Raw genomic sequence first — 24,545 nt, forward strand, 5'->3', positions numbered from 1 at the left:
TAAGAGCACTGGCCCTGGAGTCAGGAGGACCCGAGTTCAAACACTTAACACTTACACTTCCTAGCTGTGTGATCCTAGGAAAGTTACTTAACCCCAATTGCTTCATCAAAGAAGAAGAAGAAGGAGGAGGAGGAGGAGGAGGAGGCGGCGGCAGGGAAGCCAATGGTACATTACAGAAATATTTTCATCCAAAAAATTTTGTTTGTTTTTTAAAAAAATAATAAACATTTTTATTTATAGTTTTGAGTTCCAATTTTCTCCCTGTTCCCTCCCTCCCTGAGACAATCAGATATAGGTTGTGCATGTGCAATTATGTAAAACATTACCATATTAGTCATTTTGTATAAGAAAACTTGAAAAAAAGAAAAAAAATGAAAGAAAGTGAAAAATACCATGCTTCAGTTTGTGTTCCATCAATATCAGTTCTTTCTTTGGAGGTGGATAGTATGTTTCATCAATAGTCCTTTGGGATTGTCTTGAACCATTGTATTGCTGAGCATAGTTAAGTCATTCACAGTTCTTCATCAAAGAATATTGCTGTCTCTGTGCACAATGATCTCTTAAAACAAAGTTTGATGTTTAAAGGGAATTGATTATCTGGAATAGTTCATTCTTTGTACCATTCTATTCCCCTAGGGATCTGGAGGTTCCGGCTTTACCATCAGTGGTTCTGTTTATTTAATTTTGAAATTGATTTTACCTATAAGATCTTGAAAGAATATGAGTTCCTGAAGGGTAGGGCAAGATTTGGTTTTGTTTTTGCACCCCTGGCACCTGTGACAGTTCCTGGCCCATAGTAGATGTTTCATCAGACAGTTGCACTGAATGTATGATCTCAGTTTCTCTTTCCTCTCCCTTCTTTCTTTGTATTTTGAGTGGGATAATTAATGCACTTCCATTATTTTTCCCTAAGGAACTTACTCTTGTATCCAGGCTTTGGGGCCAGGATCATGCAGGGATGTCACACTACTGTGTTGTTGTGTTATCATTCATCAGAGAAGAGACGGGCTTACTCAATGAGGGTGCCTACACTGGATAGAGCATGTCTGTTAGATTTCTCTTTTTGTTGGGAAGGCAGTGGCTGGTGTGTGCCAGAATCCCACAGCCTTAAGTGTTTCGCTGGGATCCATCTGCAGATTACATAACATACCAAATGCATGATTGAGGATTGGGTGGAAGATAGACGTAGGGTCCAGAACGTGTAGAGAGATAGTGAGCAGCTCATCCTCTTCTTTTTTTCCATGTTTTTTTATCCCTCTTCTATCCTCCTTGGTGCCTCTGAGCCTTGGAAGAGGCGCTGACTGATGGAAGAGAGTTCAGACTGACATCTGGAAGACCCCCAGGTCACCAAGTCTGCCAAAGCAGAATCTTTCTGTCACTGATTAAGTGAGTCAGGCTACCTCGTGATTTTTTCCAGTCCTGGGTGTTGACAGCTACCTGAGCATCCTAAGGGATTTGGAGCCAAAATTCTCCTTCCTTCTCCCTGCCCCCATTTGCCTCAACCCCACCTCTCCCCACCTGCATGGGCTGTAAAACACTATGACCTAGCCAGCTGTGAAGGAAGATGTGGGATAGATGCAGAGCTCCAAGGGGCCTGTTTTCTCTCCATTCCCTGTCAACAGTCATTTCCGGGAATTAAACCGCTGTGGCTGGGAGGCCCATTCTTGGGCTCTCATCATATCTAGGGGTTGAGAGAGGGAATGGCTTCACTATGATGGCTAATATATTCAGGATAACAATGTCGCATCTAAGAACAGGCCAGATTCAAGGGCAATGGACTTGAGAAAGGTTTTGTTCACAGTAAAAAGAGCTGAGGAAAATCCCATCGTGGTTACAAAAGGAAGATGGAGGTGTCTTCACAGGATCATAGTCATAGGGCTTAGATATTGGAGGGGGCTCTAAGGATCACTTACCTCAACTTTCTCATTTATTGTTTTTTGGGGGTTTTTTTGTTTTTGTTTTTTTGGTGAGGCAATTGAGGTTAAGTGACTTGCCCAGGGTCACACAGCTAGTAAGTGTTAAGTGTCTGAGGTGAGATTTGAACTCAGGTCCTCCTGACTCCAGGGTTGGTGCTCTATTCACTGCGCCACCTAGCTGCCCCTCTCATTTACTGTTGAAGGAATTGAGACCCAGACAAAGGAGATGACACAGCCAAGATTACCCAGGCAGTACATAGCAGAGCCCTAAAGCCATTGTTATCTGAATCTAGGCACTATAACACCTCATCTCGACAAACTTCCAGTCCCCACCAGCTATGAGCAGAGAACTAGAGACTGGTAGAGAAACAAAAGTCAACAAAAGATATAGTCCTGTCCTCATGAATCTTATGGTCCAGTAGTAGGAAAAGATACAGATAGGTACCTATATTATACTGTAACATATAATGAAAACATTCAAGGCAAAACCAAGTGGTATAGGAGACCCAAAGGGAAAGGTCATTGGGGTGAGGAGGGAAAGGGAGGTTGCTTTTGAGTTGAGGCTTTAAATGATCTGTTATTTTACTTTCCCCTCTTAGGAGAGTATAGGCTCTTTGAGGATAGGCACTAATATATATTTGTCTTTCTATCCCCAGAGTCTACTATTTGAACATGAGACACACTAAATAAATGCTTGTCAGATTATATTAGAGCCTAGATTTAGAGCTGAAAAGGACCTCAGAGGTCATCTAGCCTATTCCCTTCATATTACAGGTGAGGAAAGTATAGCCTAAAGAGAAGTGACTTGCCCAGAGTCACACAGAAAATGAGTGACAACTGGAATTTGACCTAATTCTCTAAGTACTTTGATTCTGAAACTGCTGATCTTCCTACTGTTCTAAAATGTTTCTCTTGGCTGGATTAAAGGATCAGCAATGGTTCTATAGGTGGAGAAGGGAAGGAGTATATTCTAAGCATAGGGAACAGCACCAACAAGATCACGGAGGTGAGATAAGTTTTTATGCTCAATGGGGATTTTGAGAAATTTATATTTCACAGAATCACAGGATAGGATTATCCATCTGTAAAGTTTCTAGAGACCAGCAGTCCTCAAGTCTCCCACCTGTGAGCCTCTTGATGGAATAAAGGGTTCAGTGAGCTATTGTGACCTCTCTATCCCCCACAGAGCAAAATATAAAGCACTCCAGGCATTGAAATCATAGCAGGCCAGAGCTAGAAGGGCTACACAGATGAGGAATCTAAGATACTTTGTAAAAATTTGAGCTAGGGTAAAGAATATGATGGCCATGTGTTTAAATGGTTGGGTTTTATGCTTATTATATCATGGCTAAAGTGTTGAACTTAGAGTCAAGACATCTGGGATTCAAGTCCAATCTCTCACATGTATTAGCTGTGTGACCATACAGCCCTCTACCTCAGTTTCCTTTTTTTCTAAAATGAGAACAAATTACCTTTGGATTCTACTTCACAGGGGTGTGAGGCTCAAGTGAGATCATAAGATGTAAGATGCATTGCAATTTTTATAGTGACATACATAAACACATACTATATCCATCTATCTATCTATCTATCTCTATATATGTATATATTTATATAGTACTCAGTAATTATAATATCAGTAGAGTATTAGCATATTGGGTAAGCCAATAGAGGTGGTCTAAGGCCACACTGAAATCCACTGACTTAGCTGTTCCTGAAGGCTTCATTCATTTACAGGCATTCATTCTGATCATCATCTCATGCCCTCTGTCTGTCTTCGAGAAACCCCTAAATTCTTTGGCTTTGTTGCCAGATGTCTGGGAGACATTCTTAGACTTCGTTTTACATTCCAAGTCTAGGTCTTATGAGTTTTTTCTCAAGATGCCTCATGGACAAGTCAGCTCTGCCAGAATGACAATCTTTCTGGATATTTCAGTGTTTCCCTTTCCAGACCCTGGGTTAAAACCCCTTGCCAAAGCCTGCTGTCAGAAAAATTCCCGGGCAGCTCACAAAGAATTGTGGCTCTCCTCTTCCTTTCCCTTGAACACATACATGTCAATGAAGCTGCTCTCTGGGTTTGTGAGTTAGGAGAATGAAGTTCTGGGAAAGTAAAAAACAACTGGAAAAAAAAATTTACCCAAATCTCTCCATGCCCCAAGGGAAATAAATATCAGCTGAGATCTCATTCCTGCTGACCTGGCCCCATTCTTACCTGACTCTGGTTCTTGGGATTGACCTTTTTTGCTTGTGTTCTTGTCAGTAGATTGCATCTTATCCTGCATGCTGATGGAAAGCCCAGGCGGGGTGGTGCTTTCAGAACTTAAAAAAATGCAGGCTCTCTGAAAAAGAAAACTCAGTTGCGGACAGGTTCCTTTTAGACTTGGATATGTTGGGTCTGTTTGGCACCATTGTCGTCTTGGCAGTCATTGTCTTGTCAGAAAACTCAGGGGCTTCCATCCTGACTTAGCCTGAGATTCTTGACAAAGGAAACCCACTTGACCCAAGAGTCAGAAAACGATTGTCCCAAATCACTATTGACCTGTCATCTATCACTCTGAACAAGAAAAATGAAACCAGTTTCTTTTCTTATTGTGCTATTTGAGTTCTCTTTTATCTAAAGGTCAGGCTGGACTAGTTTTACCCACCTTTTACCCCCTACATGCAATGTCTTATTTGTTTCCCTCCTCGTTACCCTGTCATCCACCTTCCTGATCACCTGCTGGATTCAAAAACCTCTTTCTCTCTACATCATTTTCTTCATTTGCCTTCTCTCTCCTATTTTCAACACTGAATGTTCATTTTTTAGAAAAATATTTTTACTTATTTTAAACATGCTTTTCTTTTTAAGTTTTGAGTTCATAATTCTCTCCCTCTCCCCTGTGAATTGTTAGCACACAGTAGTCATTTAATAAATACAGAGATTACCTAAGGTTACAAAGTAGGTCTTCTAGCTCCAAGTCCAGTTCCTCCTCTATTACCTTACATGCACCATCTTTCTGCCGTCTTAGATTGTAAACTGTGAGAGATGCCCAGTCCACTTCTGGTGTCTCTGTCTCTATGTCTGTGTCTGTGTCTGTCTGTGTCTGTGTCTGTCTGTCTCCTTTTCTTATCCCTGTCACTTAGTGTAGTGTATATAGTAGGTACTTAATAAATGCTTATTCAGTTGAACTCTTCAGCACATTTAAGCCCCACAGTGAACATTGCCCAGTGAGGGGGTTTTCTAGAAGGACTGTGGGCAGCAGTGTACAATGTGGCACTGGACATTATTAATGAGACAGTGAAGGAGGTAAAGAGAGCTCTTGGTGTTAAGAATTGACATTCCCTCTTACAAGCTATGTTGAGCTCTGAGACACAAAGGCAGATGTCAGCGGTTCCTTCACCTGTTCTAACCCAAAAGCCTCCTGACAGGAAAGAGAGACAAGTTTCTGGCTGCCTGTGGGTTATTGGCACCAGTGGTAGTTTCCCAGGGGCAGCAGCTGTGATCAGGTGGCCCCGTTATGCTAACTAGCTATGACCTAGAGGTCTGGGTAATACATGATGTAATGTTGCAGAGCTTCCCTCCCAGAGGTTCTCTTGGAAGGGACTCTTAGATCATGTCATCTGCTCCATCTCAGCAGCAACCTTCCTCTGCAAGAGCTCTCTCCCCACCCCTACTCCCCAAACAAACTCTTTTCTCCCCAGTGTTTTGGAGACTGATTTCCAGTTGTGAATGACCCACAGGCCCTAGAGATTTCTAGCACTTTCTTCCAGAGGTCAATCACAGTTGTATTTCAGCTCAAGCAAGGAGAATGTCTTCTACTTCTTTGGGTTCTCTCTCTGGAGTCAAGGTCAAGCTTCCTCTGAGCCAGTTAGATCTCTCTGATAGCCGAAAGAAATAATACATTGCTTTTGTATCATGCTTAAGTCTTTCAACATGTTTTTGCATCTGTAAACTGATTTTATACTTACAGCAGCCCAATGAGGCAATGCACATTCTAAAGCTGGGTGCAAGATTCGAGGAGAGCATAAGCAACTTGCCCAAGATCCCATCATAAATTAGTGGCAGGGCTGGGACTACAATCCACACCAGGAGAATGAATCCCTTCCCTAGGGCCCTGAAGCTCATTGATTGTTCATATGAAGAGCTTGTAAAATATTTTCCTGAGTCGTTCATTAATTTACCTTTTTGTATGTGTAATTATAGATAGAGATATAGAATGGAGTGGAGAGGGAGTAGGGATTGGCAAGGGAGGTATAGTAAATGCTGTCAACAGTTTAGGTTTGGGCTGAAGATCAAAGAGCAGTACCCTGGACCCTACCCATAGTTCTCCTTTTAAATCCAACATAGGGGAAGCTCTAGCCAGTCAGTGGTTCCTGAGGTTTTAAGCAGTCCAACAAGCATCCTTTGATGGAACCCAGCTACATCCTGGTTAGTGAGAAAGCTCACATCTTTTTTCTTTTTTTTCTTTTTTTTTTTTGCAGGACAATGAGGGTTAAGTGACTTGCCCAAGGTCACACAGCTAGTAAGTGTCAAATGTCTGAGGCCTGGGGCAGCTAGGTGGTGCAGTGGATAGAGCACTGGCCCTGGAGTCAGGAGTACCTGAGTTCAAATCTGGCCTCCGCCACTTAACACTTACTAGCTGTGTGACCCTGGGCAAGTCACTTAACCCCAATTGCCTCACTAAAAAAAAAAATAATAATAATTAAAAAAAAATGTCTGAGGCCTGATATGAACTCAGGTCCTCCTGAATCCAGGACCAGTGCTTTATCCATTGGGCCACCTAGCTGCCCCCAGAACGCTCACATCTTTTGCTTAATGGCATGGTGTGGGACACCAGGATGGATCATCACATCCTGGAGGAAGTACTAGAATAAAGCAAAAATGAGGACTGGGAGGATAACAAGGACCTGGGATAGATGAAGAGTTATCACCCCAGAGCTACCTTTTGATCTGGGTTGAGTTGTACTTGAGATTGTGATTTGATATTAGAATGATAGTTCCAAGTTAAATTCCAAACACTATTTGCTAAGTATCTTCTCTAAGCAGAGCACTGTGCTAGGTCCTGGGGGACTACAATGCTGTAAATAAATCACAAACTCTACCTTTCTGACCTAGTAGGGGCATACACACACTCCTAATCATAATATAAAATAATAAATGACAGGATAAGAGAAGTGTCAGACAAGGGTTGCCTCAGGTTCCTCATGTGTAAAATGAGCTAGAGAAGGAAATGGCAAAACCACTCCAGTATCTTTGCCAAAAATACCCCAAATGTGGTCATGAAGAGTTGGACAAGACTGAAAAATTACTGAACTGCAACAGCAAAATGAAAGCTAAGATTATCATCATCATTATCTCACTCTTCCCATTTCTTTTGATGGATCTTAGGTAAAAATATTTCAAGGGCAAGTTGCTATCCTGCTATTTTTTCATGTTTCAAGGACTATTATTCAAGTGAGTAAAATAATTGCTTGTTTGAATTGAATAAGAATAATAGGTATGAAGCTTGTCTTCTGTAGACTCACTGAAAGCTTCTTTGGTACAGGACCACAAGGATGGCACCAGCCTTGTTCTGTTCCTGTGTAAGTTTGAATTCTTCTCCTAGGTCTCTATGTTTTGAAATTTTTTCATTTATTATAGGTTGGAGATGACGAGTACTTTGTATGGTAACAAATATTTAAAGTGTTCTTAAGTTTTTTTGTGCATCAATGTTATGTCCAATCAGCCATCGGCAACAGTTTTGCCTGTCGTGATGCTGTGGTCCCAGAATAGTTTATTTGTTGAATTCTCAAGGGTATTTGGGGATTTGTATTTGTAATGTGAGAATTTTTCTTCTGTTAGTTTATGAGGGATAATGAGCTTCTGTTGGATAATTCATCTATTGGATAGACAAGTAGGTAGCAGAGTGGATGAAGTGAGGGAGTTGAAGTCAGGAAGACTTTAGGTCAAGTTCTCCCTTTGAAACTTACTTACCTGTGCAAGTCACTTAACCTCTGTCAGCTTCAATTTCTTCATCTGTAAAATGGAGATAAAAGTAACATGTCATAAAGTTGTAAAGATCAAATGAAATAAGATAAAATATGTAAAAACCTTAAAACACTGTATGTTATTATCATTATCATCTTTCTAGGTATCTGGCATTTGCTAATTTTTTATTGCTAATCGTTTTTCTCAAAATTTCTTTTTCTCCCCCCTCACCCTCCCTAATTAAAAAAGAAGGAAAAGAAAACTCTTATAATGAATATCAGATACTCATTTTAGTAACTTCCAATGATATGTTGCACTTTCTACCATTTTATATCACCTTAATTTCTCATGATTAAAGTTTTTGTTTTTTTTTAAAACAACCATCAGCCAATATGAAAATCCAAGAGTTTATGGCTTTTCAGGGTCAAGCTTCTCTGAACTACAGAGTTACAGGGAAACAAACTTCACAAATTCTCAGCAAGGAGCTGACATGTTCTTAGTTTGAAATGTAGACATGTATATATTTCCAGGGCTACTAGGGGTCAGAGTATGTTAGATAGTTCCCCATGGCCAGATGATCATCAAATTTTATTCTGGACCAGGGGATATTAACATGGAGTCTGTGAACTTAAAAAGATGATAACTATTTCAACATAAGTGACTTCTTTTTTGTGCATTTTATTTATTTTTAAAACTTTATTCTGTAAAGAGGTTGGTAGGCTTCAACAAACAGGATCCATGACGTAGAAAATAATCCCTAGTCTAGAACAAATTTAAGAACCAGAGGACATGAATATAGAATGGTGAAGCTGAAGTTGGATCTTACAGGTCATCCATTCCAATGTCCTTATTTTATCATGGAAAGGGTTGCATCTGGACTGAAGGGGTTCCCTTTTCATTAGATGTCTGAAATAAAAAACTGAGGAATGATCTCTGTTGTGGATGTAGTGGAAGCAATTCTCATTCAGGCATGTGTTTCACTGGTCCCTTCCTTTAAATCTTTGATAATTGATTAAAGAATACGAGCAACTTACCCAAGGTCATTGAGCTAATAAGGGACAGAGCCATGGTCACATAATTGGTGTCTGAGGTTGGAGTTCCTGTATACTACATAAAACAGAGAAGCTTTAGTTTTAATGGATAGAATTTAGGTGTCTTTTATATCCATGGCAAGAGAGATCTGCACTCAGAGTCCATCTATTCTCTATCTGAATGTAACTAGTATTTTCTTTTTTTTTCTTTTCTTTTATTTAAGTGAGGCAATTGGGGTTAAGTGACTTGCCCAGGGTCACACAGCTAGTAAGTGTTAAGTGTCTGAGGCTGGATTTGAACTCAGGTACTCCTGACTCCAGGGCTGGTGCTCTATCTACTGCGCCACCTAGCTGCCCCATAACTAGTATTTTCCATCATGGTCTTTAGTAATTGTCATAGATCATCCTGTTGCTGAGAGGAGCTAAGTCATTCATAGTTAGAACATAGGATTTTAGAGAGAAACAAAGATGGGGAAGGACCTTGAGTTTATATTATACAGAGATTGGCTGAAGGAATTGAGGATATTTAACTCGAGTAAGAGAAGGCTCAGTATGGATATGATACTTGTCTTCAAATATTCAAAGGGCTGTAATATGGAAGTGAAATAAGACTTTGTCCTTGAACAAGGAGGAATAGTAGAAGTTGTAAAGGGATAAGTTCGACCTCCACATCAGCAAAAGCTTCCAAACAACTGGAGCTGAACAAAAGTGAAATGGGCTACCTCTGCATGTAGTGGGTTCCCCATCTTTGAGAGTCTTTTTTTTGTGTGTGTGGGGGCAATGGGGGTTAAGTGACTTGCCCAGGGTCACACAGCCAGTAAGTGTCAAGTGTCTGAGGCCAGATTTGAACTCGGGAACTCCTGAATCCAGGGCCGGTGCTTTATCCACTGCGCCACTTAGCCGCCCCCTTTTGAGAGTCTTAAGGAAGAATATGTATGACCACTTGTTCGGGATGCCGTGCATGGTCTGAATAAGAGAGTCATGGAGATCCCTCTCAACCTTCTCCTTTGGTGATTTTGTGATATCCAACCCTTGATTCTATAGATGAGGAAACCAAGGCCCCTGTGCATGAAGTGACTTGTCCAGGCTCACACAGGTAGCAAATGGCACAGCTGGGATTAGATCTCTGGTCTTCTGACTTCAAATTCATTGTTCTTTCCATTATTTCACACTGGCATCACCCTTAAGGGAAACTATGCTACAAATATAAAGAATTATCATTATATAGTTCCTTGGCCAGATCTCTAGGGCTGGTCTAATGCACATAAGTGATTTGGAAGAGATCCAAGAGAAGACACCAGGGTTAATGGTTCTCGCTTTGGCAAAAAGTGCCAAGAGAGATGTCAGAACCATTAAGGGTCAAGGAGACCTTCATTGTGACCTCGGTTTATTTTGGTCTTCTTCTAGACCCCTTAACTCTAGGGAGAGAGTAAGGCCTAAATTGGGTGAGGTCTTGATTTTCTGTAGGGCCCAGGGGACTAATTGGAGGTTACATAGACTGAATCATTTCTTTTTCAGCTTGCACACTCTGGCAAGAGCATAGGGCAGATAGATGTGACTAGACTCCTTTATTTATATTGCATATGATACATGACCATAGATCAATGAACTCTCACTGCACTATTCTTCAGAGGATTCGAAACTTTCTTTCATTCTACTTCTCCCTCCTATCTCTAGTGACCCTGATTGGTGTGCAAATCATACAAGGGGAAACTGTGGCCCAGAGAAGTCAAGTCCTTGCTGAAAGTCAAGGACAAAATTAATGGAAAACTATGAAGCATTTATTAAATGCCTACTATGTGCCAGACACTGAGTCAGGTTTCCTGAGTCTTTGACTAGAAGTATAGAGGAGGTCTTTCCTCTGATCCTGTTTGTGTTTTTTTTTAAGTTTGTTCTTGTTAAAATAAATCTTGTTCTGTTTTGAAGGAAGCTGCCGGTCTCCTTCCTTGCTCTAATATTGCGTCGAGCCGCTTAGCTAGCACTCCCCAATTAAAAATTGGTCCCCACAATAACAATTCTGGGTTTATAGATGAGGAAACTGAGGCTCAGACAGTTTAAGCAATATGCCAATATAGGTTGCTTAAATGAGCACATTCTTAGAGGCAGGGGCATGAACTTGAATTCCCTTCAAGACTTATGCACTCATTACAATTGTGATCTTTGTCATTCTTTGTATTATATCTATGATTCTCTTAAAATGCCCTCTATGTTAAAGTGTGCTGTATTTCCTTATTGGGGGAATAAACAATGTCAAGACTCTGCTTGTTAAATCCAATAGGAGTTCTTCTATGCCATACAGTAGCAACCCCACATTTGCCACCAAGGTGGAATGTGTCTGATACAAGCTCTCCAAAGGAGTTCTTTCTGCCATCTTGGGAATATGATTCTTCCCATCACAGTCATCATCAAGAACCTGTTATTTTACTTGCATGGGAACTCTTTCTTTTTTCTTTCTTTTTTTTTTAGTGAGGCAATTGGGGTTAAGTGACTTGCCCAGGGTCACACAGCTAGTGTTAAGTGTCTGAAGCCAGATTTAAACTCAGGTACTCCTGACTCCAGGGCCGGTGCTCTATCCACTGCACCACCTAGCTGCCCCGGAACTCTTTCTTTTAAACAGAGATCTCAACTTGCCCAGAACTTAAAGCCTGAGAGAGCAGGTTGAGGCTCAAGAAAGTGATGTCATTTGCATATGGTCACAAAGTAAATAAGAAAGGAAAGACTTGGACCCAGGTTTCCCATTTCTCTATTACACCATGTTGCTTCTCCATGTTGCTTACACAAATGTCAAAATGCATAAGAATTTGTCTTTCATTTTTGCTCACATCCCATACCCACACCCCACTTCCATTAAGGTCTTCCCAGAGTCCTCTTTATCTAATGCCAATGTGCCCCTGCTGTGTAGGGTTGGATTTGCTTTGGTAGACCAAGCTATCTGCTAAGCAGGGAGGCCTTAAGCCATTGGTTCAGCCTGACACTGAGAAATGAATCAGGAGTGGAGCAGGTTGCTTGTGGGGAGGTCACCTCAGTGTGCCTCTCCTCCAGCAAGCCTCACAGCTCTTGGTCTGCATCTCTGTCAGCAATGGTAGCCAAGGAAAATGTTGCTGCTGACAATGATGATTAACTGCAGCTGGCAAGGCTTGCCAAATGAGTCCCACCAGCCATCAGACAGAGAGGGACAAATGAAATCGAGCCTGGGGATCGGCCTGCCAAGAGAAATGTCTTCAGAAGTCTTCTGTGGGAGAAAGAGGGTGAGGGTGGGGGCAGGGAGGGCTGCAGCTGAGCTAATAGGATGGCCAGTTATGGCATTTTCCCATTTTGATTAGGCTAAGTGAACCCTGTCTCCATCCTGACTTGGATCCAGCAGCTCTGAAATTGTAGCATTTTGCTGGAAACCTTTTTTTTGGCAAGGTTTTTTAATTAAAGCAATAGCCCAATTAAGCCAAGATGGATCGACCTCAGACTAGTCCAGGACAAATGAAGGAACATATCCTCCCCTCCCCTAATATATGGCTGCTTTGTTCCTTGGCCTTCCAACTCCAGTACATTAGCTTCTTTTTCTTTTCTTTTCATTAGCTTATATAATAAATAACCCTGTTCTGGGAGTTCCTCTTCATAACATTGTGAAATTCTCCCTGCTAACAAGGACAATGAGCTAATCAACCATGAGCAGGTAACAGGCCTCTTGGTTAGCCCATTGAGCCCCTCTAAGGATTCTGGGAATTTCTTTTTCCCCTTTACCGGAGATGGAGAATTAAGCCAATATGGGGGAACTGGATGGAATCTTCCTCAGAGACCATAGAATCTGCTTCTTATATAGCTTGGGAGGAAAAGCGGTCTTGGAAAGTCTTTCTGGGGGTACTCAATAGAGTGACAGTGGCATTAGATAAGGTGGGTGGCCTAGATCCCTGGCGCAGATGCCAGGGCCTTGCAGATTCTTCCATGGCCCAAACTTTGCATCATGGGCCAGACTGATGGGTTTACTGGTATGATGCACCTACGATGCAACACTTGGGGATTCGATTACTTACCTTGGCCAGTGGTCCAGTGGTTACAACAATGAGTAGTCAGTGTGTTCTCTCAGAGAGGGCATCTTCTCTGTGAGCTTTGGTTAATGAGATGAGAGGACCCCCTTCTTGCCTTCTCTTCACATCCTACCTGTCCATCCTTTGGAGTACACCCTTGTTGCTACTTTTTCTCCATAGTGACTTAAATACTCTCTTATTCTCTGTTTCATGTTTTTACATGTCATTTTGCCCCTACTATACTTCAGTCTCCATGAAGACCTGAACCATCTGTTTTCCTACTCGTGTGTTATCTATAAGATCTAATAATAAAAGACTTCATATAGTCTTTTCAGGTTGGCAGAGTGCTTTAGGAATATGATCTCATTTGATCCGAACAATAACCTAGAGAGATAGGTGCTATCATTATTCCTAGTTTACAAATGTGGAAACTGAGACTAACAGAGATTGTGATTAGCACAGGGTTGCACATTTGGTAAGTCTCTGAGGCTGGATTTGAACTCGTGTTCTCCTGACTCTAAGTTCAATGCTTTATCTACTGTGCCCCATAGTTGCCTATGAATTAATATATTGGGTCTGGGACAAGTGTGAAATATAGAAGCCATTTGATATAGGGGCCTGGATTCAAGAAGGTTTGAGTCTGGTTCCCACATGGAAGGACAATTCAATGCCTTCAGAAACCACAAATCTTGTGTAATATAATACAAAGTCATGGCTATTCTCCTAGCCCACCCTAGCCCAGAGAAAAGTTCCCACCCAACTTGAATAATTGAATTAGTAGAGAACAAAACAAGCTTGTACCCCTTTCCTCCCTCCCCCAATCTGTGAACCTCTCCCTCTCTCCCTCCCTCCTCAAGCTCTTGTGTTCTTGTGTTGTATTTTGGGGGTGACTGTCTTTTTAAAAAATCTGCCCTCAGACACTTACTAGCTGTGTGACCCTAGGAAAGTCTCAACTTCTGTTTGCTTCAGTTTCACCTGTAAAATGGGGATAATTGTAGCACTTGCCTTCCAGGGTTGCTGTGAAGACCAAATGAGAATAATTTTAAAGCTCTTCGCACATAGTAAATGCTATATAAATGTTAGCCATCATCATCATTAATAGTAACAATAACAAGCACTACAGACAGTGTAGTATAAGGGGATAGAATCAGGAAACATGGGTTTGAATCCTGGCTTGTTGAGTCTCATTTTCTTCACTTGTAAAAGGAGGATAATAATAGCCCCTATCCCCCATACCTGTTGTGCGAATCACATGAGATACAGTTTACTAGCTGCTCTGGTTTATATAAATGGGAGCCATTATTTTATTATTATTTTGTCATGCTTTATGGCTACACAGAAAAACTATTATAAATCCATGATCTAATCTGAGCCTTCCAGTGCCCCATGAAGTCAGGTTGCATGTGTTATTATTATTCCCATTTTACAGATGAAGAAACTGAACCTCAGAAGCAAAGTGCTAGTAACTGGTTAAATAAGGACTTGAACCCAGGTCTTAATTCAACTGTATTGATTCTACTTAACTGATTTACACTGCAAAAGTAAGGAATATGCCTCTATTCCTCCCAGTGACTTCCACTTTCCATCTTTGGAATGGAAAATAAAGGCATATGTTGGTCTCTGGATAAGTGTGGAAAGAGCAGAGTCGAGCATAATGTTCAGGAGCTGGAGGGGCAGTGTGGGTGTGGGAATAGTTCTGCTGGACTTTGCCTTTGCCAGACTGCTTCTGGAGTTTTGTGTCCCATTCCAGGCCCAGTGTTTTAGAAAGGAGGTTGATAAGATGGAGTTTATCCCCACAAAGACAATAAGGATGGTGAAGGGCTTGGCGTCCATGTCATAGGGACTGAAAAAATTGGGACTGTTGAGCCAGGAGCAGAGAGGGGTCAGATGAGACAAGATGGCTCTCATCAAGTCCTGGGAAGTTTGTCACCTGGAAGATGGATTAGAGTTCTATGTGTCCCCTGGAGAGCAGAGCCAGGAACAATGAATGGGTAGATGCTGCAAAGAAGGCTATCTGGGGTGGATGTCAGGAGAAACCTCCCCTTAATTAGAGTTAGCCAAAGGTAGACTGGTCTGTCTCTGGAGGTAATGAATTCCCTCTCACTGAGTCTCCAAGTTGAGACCAGATGACCATTTATCTGGAAAACTTATAGTAGGGGTTCTTTTTCAGGTAGGGGTCGGACGAGATGCTTTTTGAGCTCATAGGATTATAAATCTGAAGTTTGAAGGGACCTCAGAGGACATCTAGTCCAATTTGGATTTTACAGATGACACATTGGAAGGCCCATGGAAATTAAATGACTTGCTCAAGGTCACACAAATAAGCATCCAGGGCAAGATTTGAACCCTGGGTCCTCTCACTCAGCAAACTGCCTTACCCTATGAACCGCACCCCCCCCCCAACCCATTCTGTGATTCAAGGACACCGGTGATACAGGAGCAGTCTTTTTAGTTCCCACATGGAAGGACAATTCAATGCCTTCAGAAACCACAAATCTTTTGTAGTATAATACAAGGTCAAGGCTATTCTCCTAGCCCACCCTAGCCCAGAGAAAAGTTCCCACCCAACTTGAATAATTGAATTAGTAGAGAACAAAACAAGCTTGTACCCCTTTCCTCTCTCCCTCCCTCCTCAAGCTCTCATGCTCTTGTGTTGTATTTTGGGGGTGGCTGTCTTTTTTTTTAATCTTTTGAACAAAACAACCCATAAAGTTAATACTTCCCTAGTTAGCAACAATAGGATCTTTGGGAATTTGAGGGCCTTTTATGTGTTTCTTTTTTCTGATTAGCTTTTCAAATGCACCTCAGCTCCCAGCCTAAATGCTCCCAGTTTGCTGTAAAATAAATTTATAGGCTGATTAGGACTTTAATAGCTTTGACTGAAGTCCATGTCACTGAGCCTCTCTCTGTTTTTGACTGCTGACTTCCCCCAAATTAGCTCAAGGACTTGAAGAAAAAGAACCTGGGAGGAAGGCTAGGCAGGCAAAGAGAAAGCAAAGGATTGGAAACCGAATCAAAGAGAGAGAAGGCTCTAGGCCTGTAATTAGTTCCAGAAATCGACCCCCAAAGAGTTCTTTCCGGGGACCATCATCTTGTAGCATTGATGTGATCTTTCCTAAGCAGTCATTTGAGGATCTGAAAGTAAATTAGGAAAAGAGCTTTCAATAACCCTAATTAAACACAAGACAATTACCCAGACAAGGAGCCCTTAATCCCTGAGAATTAGAGAGAATGGCCCCAAATAAAAACCCAATCTCCTGGTGAGCTGACCTTGGAGCTCCCTCTCTGACACACCTCCCACCTTGGCTCAAGCCCCATCCCCCATTTCCCTAATATTAATAGCAGGTTACATCCATTTAAGCAGGTTTTGTGGTCTTCCAAGGATTTGCTGTTGTTGTTCAGTCTCGTCAGACTCTTGGTGATCCCATTTAGGGTTTTCTTGGCAAAGATATTGGAATGGTTGACCATTTCCTTCTCTCCCTTTTACAGATGAGGAAACTGAGGCGAACAGGGTTAAGTGACTTGCCCAGGGTCATACAGCTAGTATTTGAGGCCATATTTGAACTCATGAAAATGAGCCTTCCTGACTCCAGGCTCCATGTTCTATTCACTGCACCCTCTGACCACCTTTCCTATGACTTACTTGACAATAATTTTTTGAGGTATATGCTATACTTATTATTATTATTATCTCCATTTTACAGATGAGGAAACTGAGGTCTCTGAGTGATTTGCAGAAATTGTATGGCAGAACCGAGACTGAAATCCAGGCAGTCTAGCTCCAGGTCTAGTGTTTTCCCACCCTACCCCACCACCCAGCACCTCTTGTTCCTTCAAATTGCCATGTAGTGTACAATCAGATTGAGAGCTAGAATTTAAAGGGCACATGGGCCGACTGCCTTCATTTTACAGATGAAGAAACTGGGATCCAGGTAGGATCATAGCCTCATAGATCTTGGTCTGCACGGGGTCTCGAAGGCCTTTATTTAAAAATGAGGAAACTGAGGCCTCAATGGTAGTCAGTGGCAAAGTGGATGCTGGCAAACTCTGATTCCAAACCCAGCCCTTCTTTGCACTGCATCGGGCGGCCTTGCCTGGCCTGAGGTTTTTGAAGATCAGAGGGAGAACTTAAACCTTATTTTATACAAATAAGCTGTCATTCAATTAGCCAAATTGTGGCCAATACAATCCCCTCTGACAGGTCTTCTGCAGCTACTTAGGTCACTTCTTCCAAGCCCCCTGCTTCGGGGTTCTAAGCTCAGCTCCTTGCCTCCCTCCTCCTCCTCCCCTCTCCCCCTCAGACACCAACTACAAAAGGCATCGCCGGGAACAAGAGGACTCCAGAGGCCTCAGATGGGTCTCAGTGCTGGTCCCCATCCTGCACAGACAGTGACTTCCTCCTCTCTGGAGCCAGAAAGTACCCACTTGTGACCCCTTCTCAAGGCAAGGGAGGCCAGCTACATTCAGTCTGGCAACTGAAAATGATAAAGAGAGCTATCAAACAGAATTAGGGGAGCAGTTCCTTCCTGTTCTGTTTAGCTTGGTAATTCAATCGAAGCCAGACCAGAGGCCTGGCCAGGGAGAAGAGCTTTCTAAAATCTAATGAAGGCTCTACTCCGGCTGACCAGCATGCAAACATTAACATGTCAACTTCCTTCATGCAGAGGGATGGGAGGGCAGATTGCACATGACGGGGGCAGTTTTATTAATGGACTTGAACTCTGGGAGTTAGGCAGTAAGGACACAGTCAGTACCCAATAGGCAGACTAGTACATTTTCACAATTACCTCTGGGCCCCCTCCGCTCTTCCCCACTCCCTTCCCTCGGCTATGTTACTTCTACTACTTAATAGAATTTGGTTTTCTATGCCCAGCAAGGAAGGAAGGATTTATTTAATACAATTGGCAGGTTTGGGGAAGGAACACAAAGCGCTGCTTCAGAGATCTCTCTGTAGAAAGTTTTAACGGTTTATTTACAAGTTCAATCTCTCTCTGTGTCTCTATCTCTCTTGCTCTCTCACTCTCATTCCCTCACTCTCTCACTCGCTCTCTTGCTCTCTCACTCTGTCTCTGTCCCTGTCTTTGTCTCTGTCTGTCTGTCAGTCTCTCTTGCTCTCTCTCTCTCTCTCACTCTCTCTCCCCTCTCTTTGTTTCTTCATTTCTACTTCTTTTTCCCTCCCCTCCCTACTGTGTTTTTGTCTCTCCCTCCTCTCTGCCTCTAATTCATTTATTTTTTTATTTTTTTAAATTTTTTTTTGCAGGGCAATGGGGGTTAAGTGACTTGCCCAGAGTCACACAGCTAGTAAGTGTTAAGTGTCTGAAGCCGGATTTGAACTCAGGTACTCCTGAATCCAAGGCCAGTGTCTTATCCACTGCGCCACCTAGCTGCCCCCCTCCTCTCTGCCTCTACCTCTGTCTCTGTCTCCCCCTTTCTTCTTCTTCTCTCTCTTTCTCTGCTTCCCCTTCTTCTTGTGTTTCTCCCGCTCTACTTTTCTGTCTCTCTTTCTTCTCTCCCCACTGTGTCTCTGTCACTCCCTCCCTTCTTCTCTTTCTGTCTCTATCTCTCTGTCTTTGTCTCCCTCTTCCTCCCTGTTTTTATCTATTTTTCTTTCCCTTTCTGATTTTCACTGTTGCTTGAGCATTTGTACTATTAGTTCTAAGGGCAAGATGTTACAGTAGAAATTGTGCTGAATTTAGAGTTAAAGAGCCTGGGTTCAGTATCCCAGCCTTGCTAGTTACTATTTGTGTGACCTTGGACAAGTTACATAACTATTCTTAGCCTCAGTTCCTCATCTGTAGAATGAGGAAGTTAGACTAAATGGCCTCTAAGTTCCCTCTCAGATCTAAGAGACCATCTAGTTCAACTATGATACTGTAACACTTGGGGCCTGTGGGAGAAGCTACTTTGATATTCCCAGATAAGTAAGCTCATAGGAGAGGCATTCTGGGTAGGATAGGGGTAGGAGATGAAGCAGATAAAGACAAAAGTTCACAATAAAGCACCACTAGGCCAACCCTGGCAATACTCTCTCCTGTTCTTAAATCTGCCTCTGCCTGGGGCCCTTAGGGAAGAATTGGGGTGAGGTCTGTGGACCTCCAATGTTGTTATTCTCCAGAGGCTGGGGACTGTGCCATATGTCATTTACTTCCCTACATTTGTCTTTATGCATCTGTCAACTACAAACCTTATCTAAACCGTTTTATAGCTGAAATTTTATTTTTTAAGTTATTAAGCATTTTTTTCCCTTTCTACTACTTTCCCCCACTGGGGGGGAACAAAAGAAAACAAAGATCACAGTCCAGTAAAACAAATACCTATGTTGGCCACATCTAAAAATGTATCTCATTCTGTAGGCTTTATCTTTACCTTTCTTGAACCTCATTGGCTTGGAGAATGTTAGAACAAGAGGACGCCTTAGAGATCATTTAGTTCAATGCTCATATTGGCATTCTTCTCCATCTCCTTCATGACTTCCTTGTCTGCAGTTCTCTTCCCTTGGCCTGCCTGTATCCAGGCTGCTTCTCTATTGGCGACAGATGAGTCCCTCCTTAACTAAATCTGCTACTGCTTGATTCCTTGGTCTTTGGAAGAAATTTGGCTCAGTGACTCTCTTCTGTATCAGAGGGAGAACTAGGAAATGTGTTCTTTACAGACATCCTTTTCTTTCCCACCAAGTATGAATAGTGATCTTGAATAAATGCACTACAGACTTTGTTTATTCACCTTATTGAAAGGGGGTTTTGAGCTAATTACAAAGACATAAGTTATTTTCAAATAGACATCCCACAGGGAAAATCACACCTTGCCAGTATATGACATAAACTTATAAGGTCCCAGGAAGTCAATTTTTAGCTTATCCTCGACATTAGTTAGTCACTTAGTCATGTGTTAGGGCTTTATTTTTCCATATGTTAAATGGAGACCATTTTAATGTGCCCTCAAAACAGGGATAGCCAAAAAAGATGTATGACAGGAACCAAGACTCATCCCAGCCAGGTAAGTAAGTAGAATGTTAGAGTTGGCGTCAGGAATCCCCAACTCTAATTCTTGCTGAGTGACCTTTGACAATCCACTTGACTTCTATGGGACTCAATTTCCACAATTGTAAAATGAAGGGGTTGGACTTAGACATTCCTATGATTTTATGAACCAGCTGCTTCATTTGCAAGGTCTCAGTTTCCTCATCTATAAAGTGAGGGGTTTAGACCAGATCATCTCCAAGGGTCCCTCCAACTCTAATTCTTTGTGTGACAGCAATAATTCTTATCATCCTTATGCTTCTTCCTTTCTTTTTCAGGCATCAGAGCCTCACCTCCCTAACCATGTCTCAACTGAAGAACCTAGGAAGAAAAGACTTCTTTCTCTAGACACATTCAGAGGGTAAAACTTCTTCCTTTTGGAAAGCTTTGGAAATGGCAGTGAGATTGGGGCTGGGAACCTTCCCCAATTAGTTAGCTAGACTAGAATCAATGGTACCTCTTGGATTAGAGCTCTGGGATTTCAATCAGATGAAGCATTCAGGGTCCTGGATGTTGGAAGGTTGCAGGAAGATTCTAGCAGGCTTTAGGTGACACGTGCTCCCTAAATAACTCTTGTGGTAAAAAAAACAAGGTAGAAAATATGTTTTAAGAAATTGAAATCCTTCCATCCTTCTGGGGGTTTGGGAGTATGGGAAGTCATGTTGCATTCCAGATAATGGGGCTGCTTACTATTTTATATGACTAACCCTTCCTAACCATGTTATCAATATATCCTTTGTTTTCTGACTTCTGTTTCATTGTTATTCTTAGACATCAAGGCACACTAAAGAAAGGACAACAAGTATTTTTTTTTTACTCCCTACTATCAAAGTGTTTTAGAGGTGGAAGGTCCCTTAAAATCATCTGGTGCAAGTCCTTTACTTTACAGGTGACCAAATTGAGATGACACAAAGCTGGAAAGGATATTGAGCATGACTGTTGACAGAAGTAGGTTCCTAGAAGCTCTTAATAGGCTAGAATGATAGGCTAAATCTAAAAAGATGAAATTTAATAGAGATAAAATGTAACTGAAAGAAAGCAACTGAAGAAGCATAGGATAAAAAAGGTATGTTTAGAAAATAGAATTTATGAAAAAAGATCTGGAAATCTGAATGAACCACAAGCTTAATATGATTGAACAGAGTGATATGGCAGCCCCCAAAATGCTAATTCTTTTGTTAAACTGAATTAATAAGGGCACGGTGTCAAGAATGGAGGAACTGGGGCAGCTAGGTGGCGCAGTGGATAAAGCACTGGCCCTGGATTCAGGAGGACTTGAGTTCAAATTCAGCTTCAGACACTTGACACTTACTGGGGGTTTGGGAGTATGGGAAGTCATGTTGCATTCCAGATAATGGGGCTGCTTACTGACCCTGGGCAAGTCACTTAACCCTCATTGCCTTGCAAAATAGATAGATAGATAGATAAAAAATTTAAAAAAGAATGAAGGAACCAAGAACCCCACTGTAATCCACCCTGGTCAGAGCACGTATGGAGTATTATGTTCAGCTATGGGTGCCATATTTTAGGACCTATGTTGAAAAATAGAAATCATCCAGAGGAGGGCAATCGGGATGATGAGAGGATTGAAGACTATACCAAATAAAGTAAGTTCAAGGAAGTGGTAATATTTAGCCAGAGTCTCCTGACTGAGCATTTTCCCTGGCTGTCTCCCATGCCTGGAATTCTCTCTCTTCTCATGTCTATCTCCTGGCTTTCCTGGCCCCCTTCAAGTCTCAACTAAAGTCCCACTTTCTGCAGGAAGTCTTTCCTAGTCCTCCTTAATGCTAACAAGTATTTAATCAATGCTATCTGACTGCCCAACAGAAGGAAAGCTGTAGGTAGCAAGGAGTAATGTGTAGTAATTACAGAGAGGCTAATCTGGAAAAAAATCTTCCTAAGAATTAGAGAAAAAGGTAGAATGGGATATATAGGGAGGTTTCAGAACTTCCTATCATGGGTGGTCTTTCAGCAGAGGCTGGGTCACCACTTGTTGGTTACATTGTAGAGGGGCACAGTGCAAAGTTCTGAGATTTTGTGATTCTGAAATGAACTGACTTGTCCAAACTGAAAGAGGACCTAGGTTCCTGATTCCATATTTACAGGGTTTTATCCCTAAATTGGGAGGCCTATTTCCTTCTCCTCATTATGCCTTACTGTGTGGAAATGCTTTCTGTTATCTTTTCTTTGGGGCCATTTGGCCAATATAATTTCTTTTTTCTTTTTTTTGTGGGACAATAAGGGTTAAGTGACTTGCCTAAGGTCACACAGCTAGTGTCAACTGTCTGAGGCTGGATTTGAGCTCAGGTCCTCCTGAATCCAGGGCCGGTGCTTTATCCACTGTACCACCTAGCTGCCCCTAGAAATACTTTCTGAAATGTTAAAGCATGAGTCTGATTGACTCATTAAATATTGACGTACGAGATCTACTGTGTGAAAAGAACCCTGCCCCTATTCCAGAACAGTGGAGGTCTTCCTGAAAGAGCTAGAGTTTGGATAGGATAGTAGCAGAGGGGTCAACTTTGTCATTCAAACAAAAGCTGAAGCCAAGTTTGCCCCTTGTGCCCTTTCAAGGCACCCTGGTCCAGGCCTGCTTTTACAGAAATGCTTCCACCCAGTGGTGAACCAGGCAACTACGCTATTGCCATCGCTGGCAATTTGGCTGTTCCTGTTCAGTAATAATCATCATTTCTTACATCTGTATGGTGTTTTTCCATTAATAAATGGAATAATCTCCTTTGAAGGACCCAAAGACTAATCACGAACTGGAAGCTACAAAGTATAGGATTCCCTCAGTGACGGGATGTTGAATGTGTCTTGCAATATTTACTGATTAGAGAGTTGTTACCTAGTCCTACCAGCTGTGGCAAAGTTTCAAGCAGGGGAGAATGGAAGGAATGAGGGTGTGTGCAAGTTGAGTACTCTGCCTCTACAAACCACATGAATTTTCTTTTTTATTATTGCACTCTTGACAAATAAGAACAAACATGAACGTGAACATTCCTCATGTGAGAAACAGAAAGAGACACCATGAGTTTCTGTTATATTCAACTTATTTTTTTAAGTACATAAAAAGAAAGATAGGTAAGTAGGTAGGTAGATAGAGAGGTAGAGAGATATATAAGTTGGTAGGAAGATATGTAAGAAGTCAGATAGATAAATAGGTAGATAGGTAGGTAGCTACATATGTAGGTAAGTAGATGGAAATGTAGGTAGGTTAATAGTAATAGGTAGGTAGATAGATATGTAGGTAAGCAGGTAGATAGATTGATAGTTACTTGTTAGTTGCAACTCTACCCTGCTTCTCTGGGTCCCATTTTAAACTTCCTTCTATGTTCTTCTGTTTTGTTTTGTTTTTTTTTAGTGAGGCAATTGGGGTTAAGTGACTTGCTCAGGGTCACACAGCTAGTAAGTGTTAAGTGTCTGAGGCCGGACCTGAACTCAGGTACTCCTGACTCCAGGGCCGGTGCTCTATCCACTGCGCCACCTAGCTGCCCCTTTCTGTGTGTTTTTAACATTTCATTGATGCTCTTTTTTATTGATCTCACTACCACTAAGCTACTTTGCTCCCATAGCATCCCTTCCCACCCCCCTATAAAAGCTTTCTCTTGTAACACCTAAGTACAGAGAAGAAAACCAAAATGATACATTATCTGTTTCTGAAAATACACATCTCCTTCTGCATTTCTAAGTCTAGCATCTTTCTGCCAAGAGGAGGGAGCTTCATCATCAGTCTTCTGGAGTCATGACTGGGCATTGCATCAAATAGAGTCTTTTCATCTTTTTCCTTTTCAATGATCTATCCATTAAAGAAATTGTTTGCTTGCTTCTGCTCACTTTACTCATTAGTTTACACAAATCTTCCCAGATTTCTCAGAATCTCTCCCTTTTGTCATTTCTTACTCCATTATATATAAATACTATTGTTTGCTCAGCCACTTTCCATTCAACAGCTCCTACAGTTAGCCTATTCCAATCCCCCTTAATCCTAGTGTCTTCCCTCTTTTATTTCTCTCTCTCTCTCTCTCTCTCTCTCTCTCTCTCTCTCTCTCTCTCTCTCTCTCTCTCCACAAATACATGCACACATGCATACATATATACACATATACACATATATGTATGTATATAGGTATATATGTGCCCACGTTGTCTTCCTCATCAGACTGTGAACTTCTTGAGGGCAGGGACAGTCTTTTGCCTTGCTTCTTTCTTTGTAGTCTTAGCACAGTAACTCCTTTGTTTCCAGTTCTTTTCTTCAACAAAAGACAATCATATTCATTTTAAAGAACCAATTCTGGTTCCATCTCTTCTGTGACAACTTTTCAGCCCAGAGTGATCTTTCTTAATCCACCCTACATATATCAGCTAATACTTAGTGTAGTCCCTTAGAGCTGGACAACACTTGAGGCTTCATCCAGGCTAGCCTTCTACTAATTCTAAAGGTGAGAAAACAAAGACAAGAGGTTGAGTGACACCTATGTCAGGCAGGTAATGAGGCCAGTCAGCAAGCCTTTATTAAGAACTTATAAGATACTAGGCACTGTGCTAAATGGTAGATACGAATACAAACAAAAAAGATAGACAGCCCCTGCCTTCAAGAAGATTATATT

General features: G+C 41.7%; 1 protein-coding gene across 1 annotated transcript in view; it reads left to right on the top strand.

The window, feature by feature from the left end:
* Nucleotides 1–24,545, top strand: part of LOC122739671 (heparan-alpha-glucosaminide N-acetyltransferase-like) — a 383,950-nt gene that overhangs the window by 143,037 nt on the left and 216,368 nt on the right. Inside the window, exon 7 of the mRNA XM_043981320.1 lies at nucleotides 20,214–20,296. Within this exon, the coding sequence (XP_043837255.1) occupies nucleotides 20,214–20,296 (83 nt within the window). The remainder of the gene's footprint in view (nucleotides 1–20,213; nucleotides 20,297–24,545) is intronic.

This window comes from Dromiciops gliroides, chromosome 2 (genome assembly GCF_019393635.1).
Source record: "Dromiciops gliroides isolate mDroGli1 chromosome 2, mDroGli1.pri, whole genome shotgun sequence".
In the NCBI taxonomy this organism is placed as follows: domain Eukaryota; kingdom Metazoa; phylum Chordata; class Mammalia; order Microbiotheria; family Microbiotheriidae; genus Dromiciops; species Dromiciops gliroides.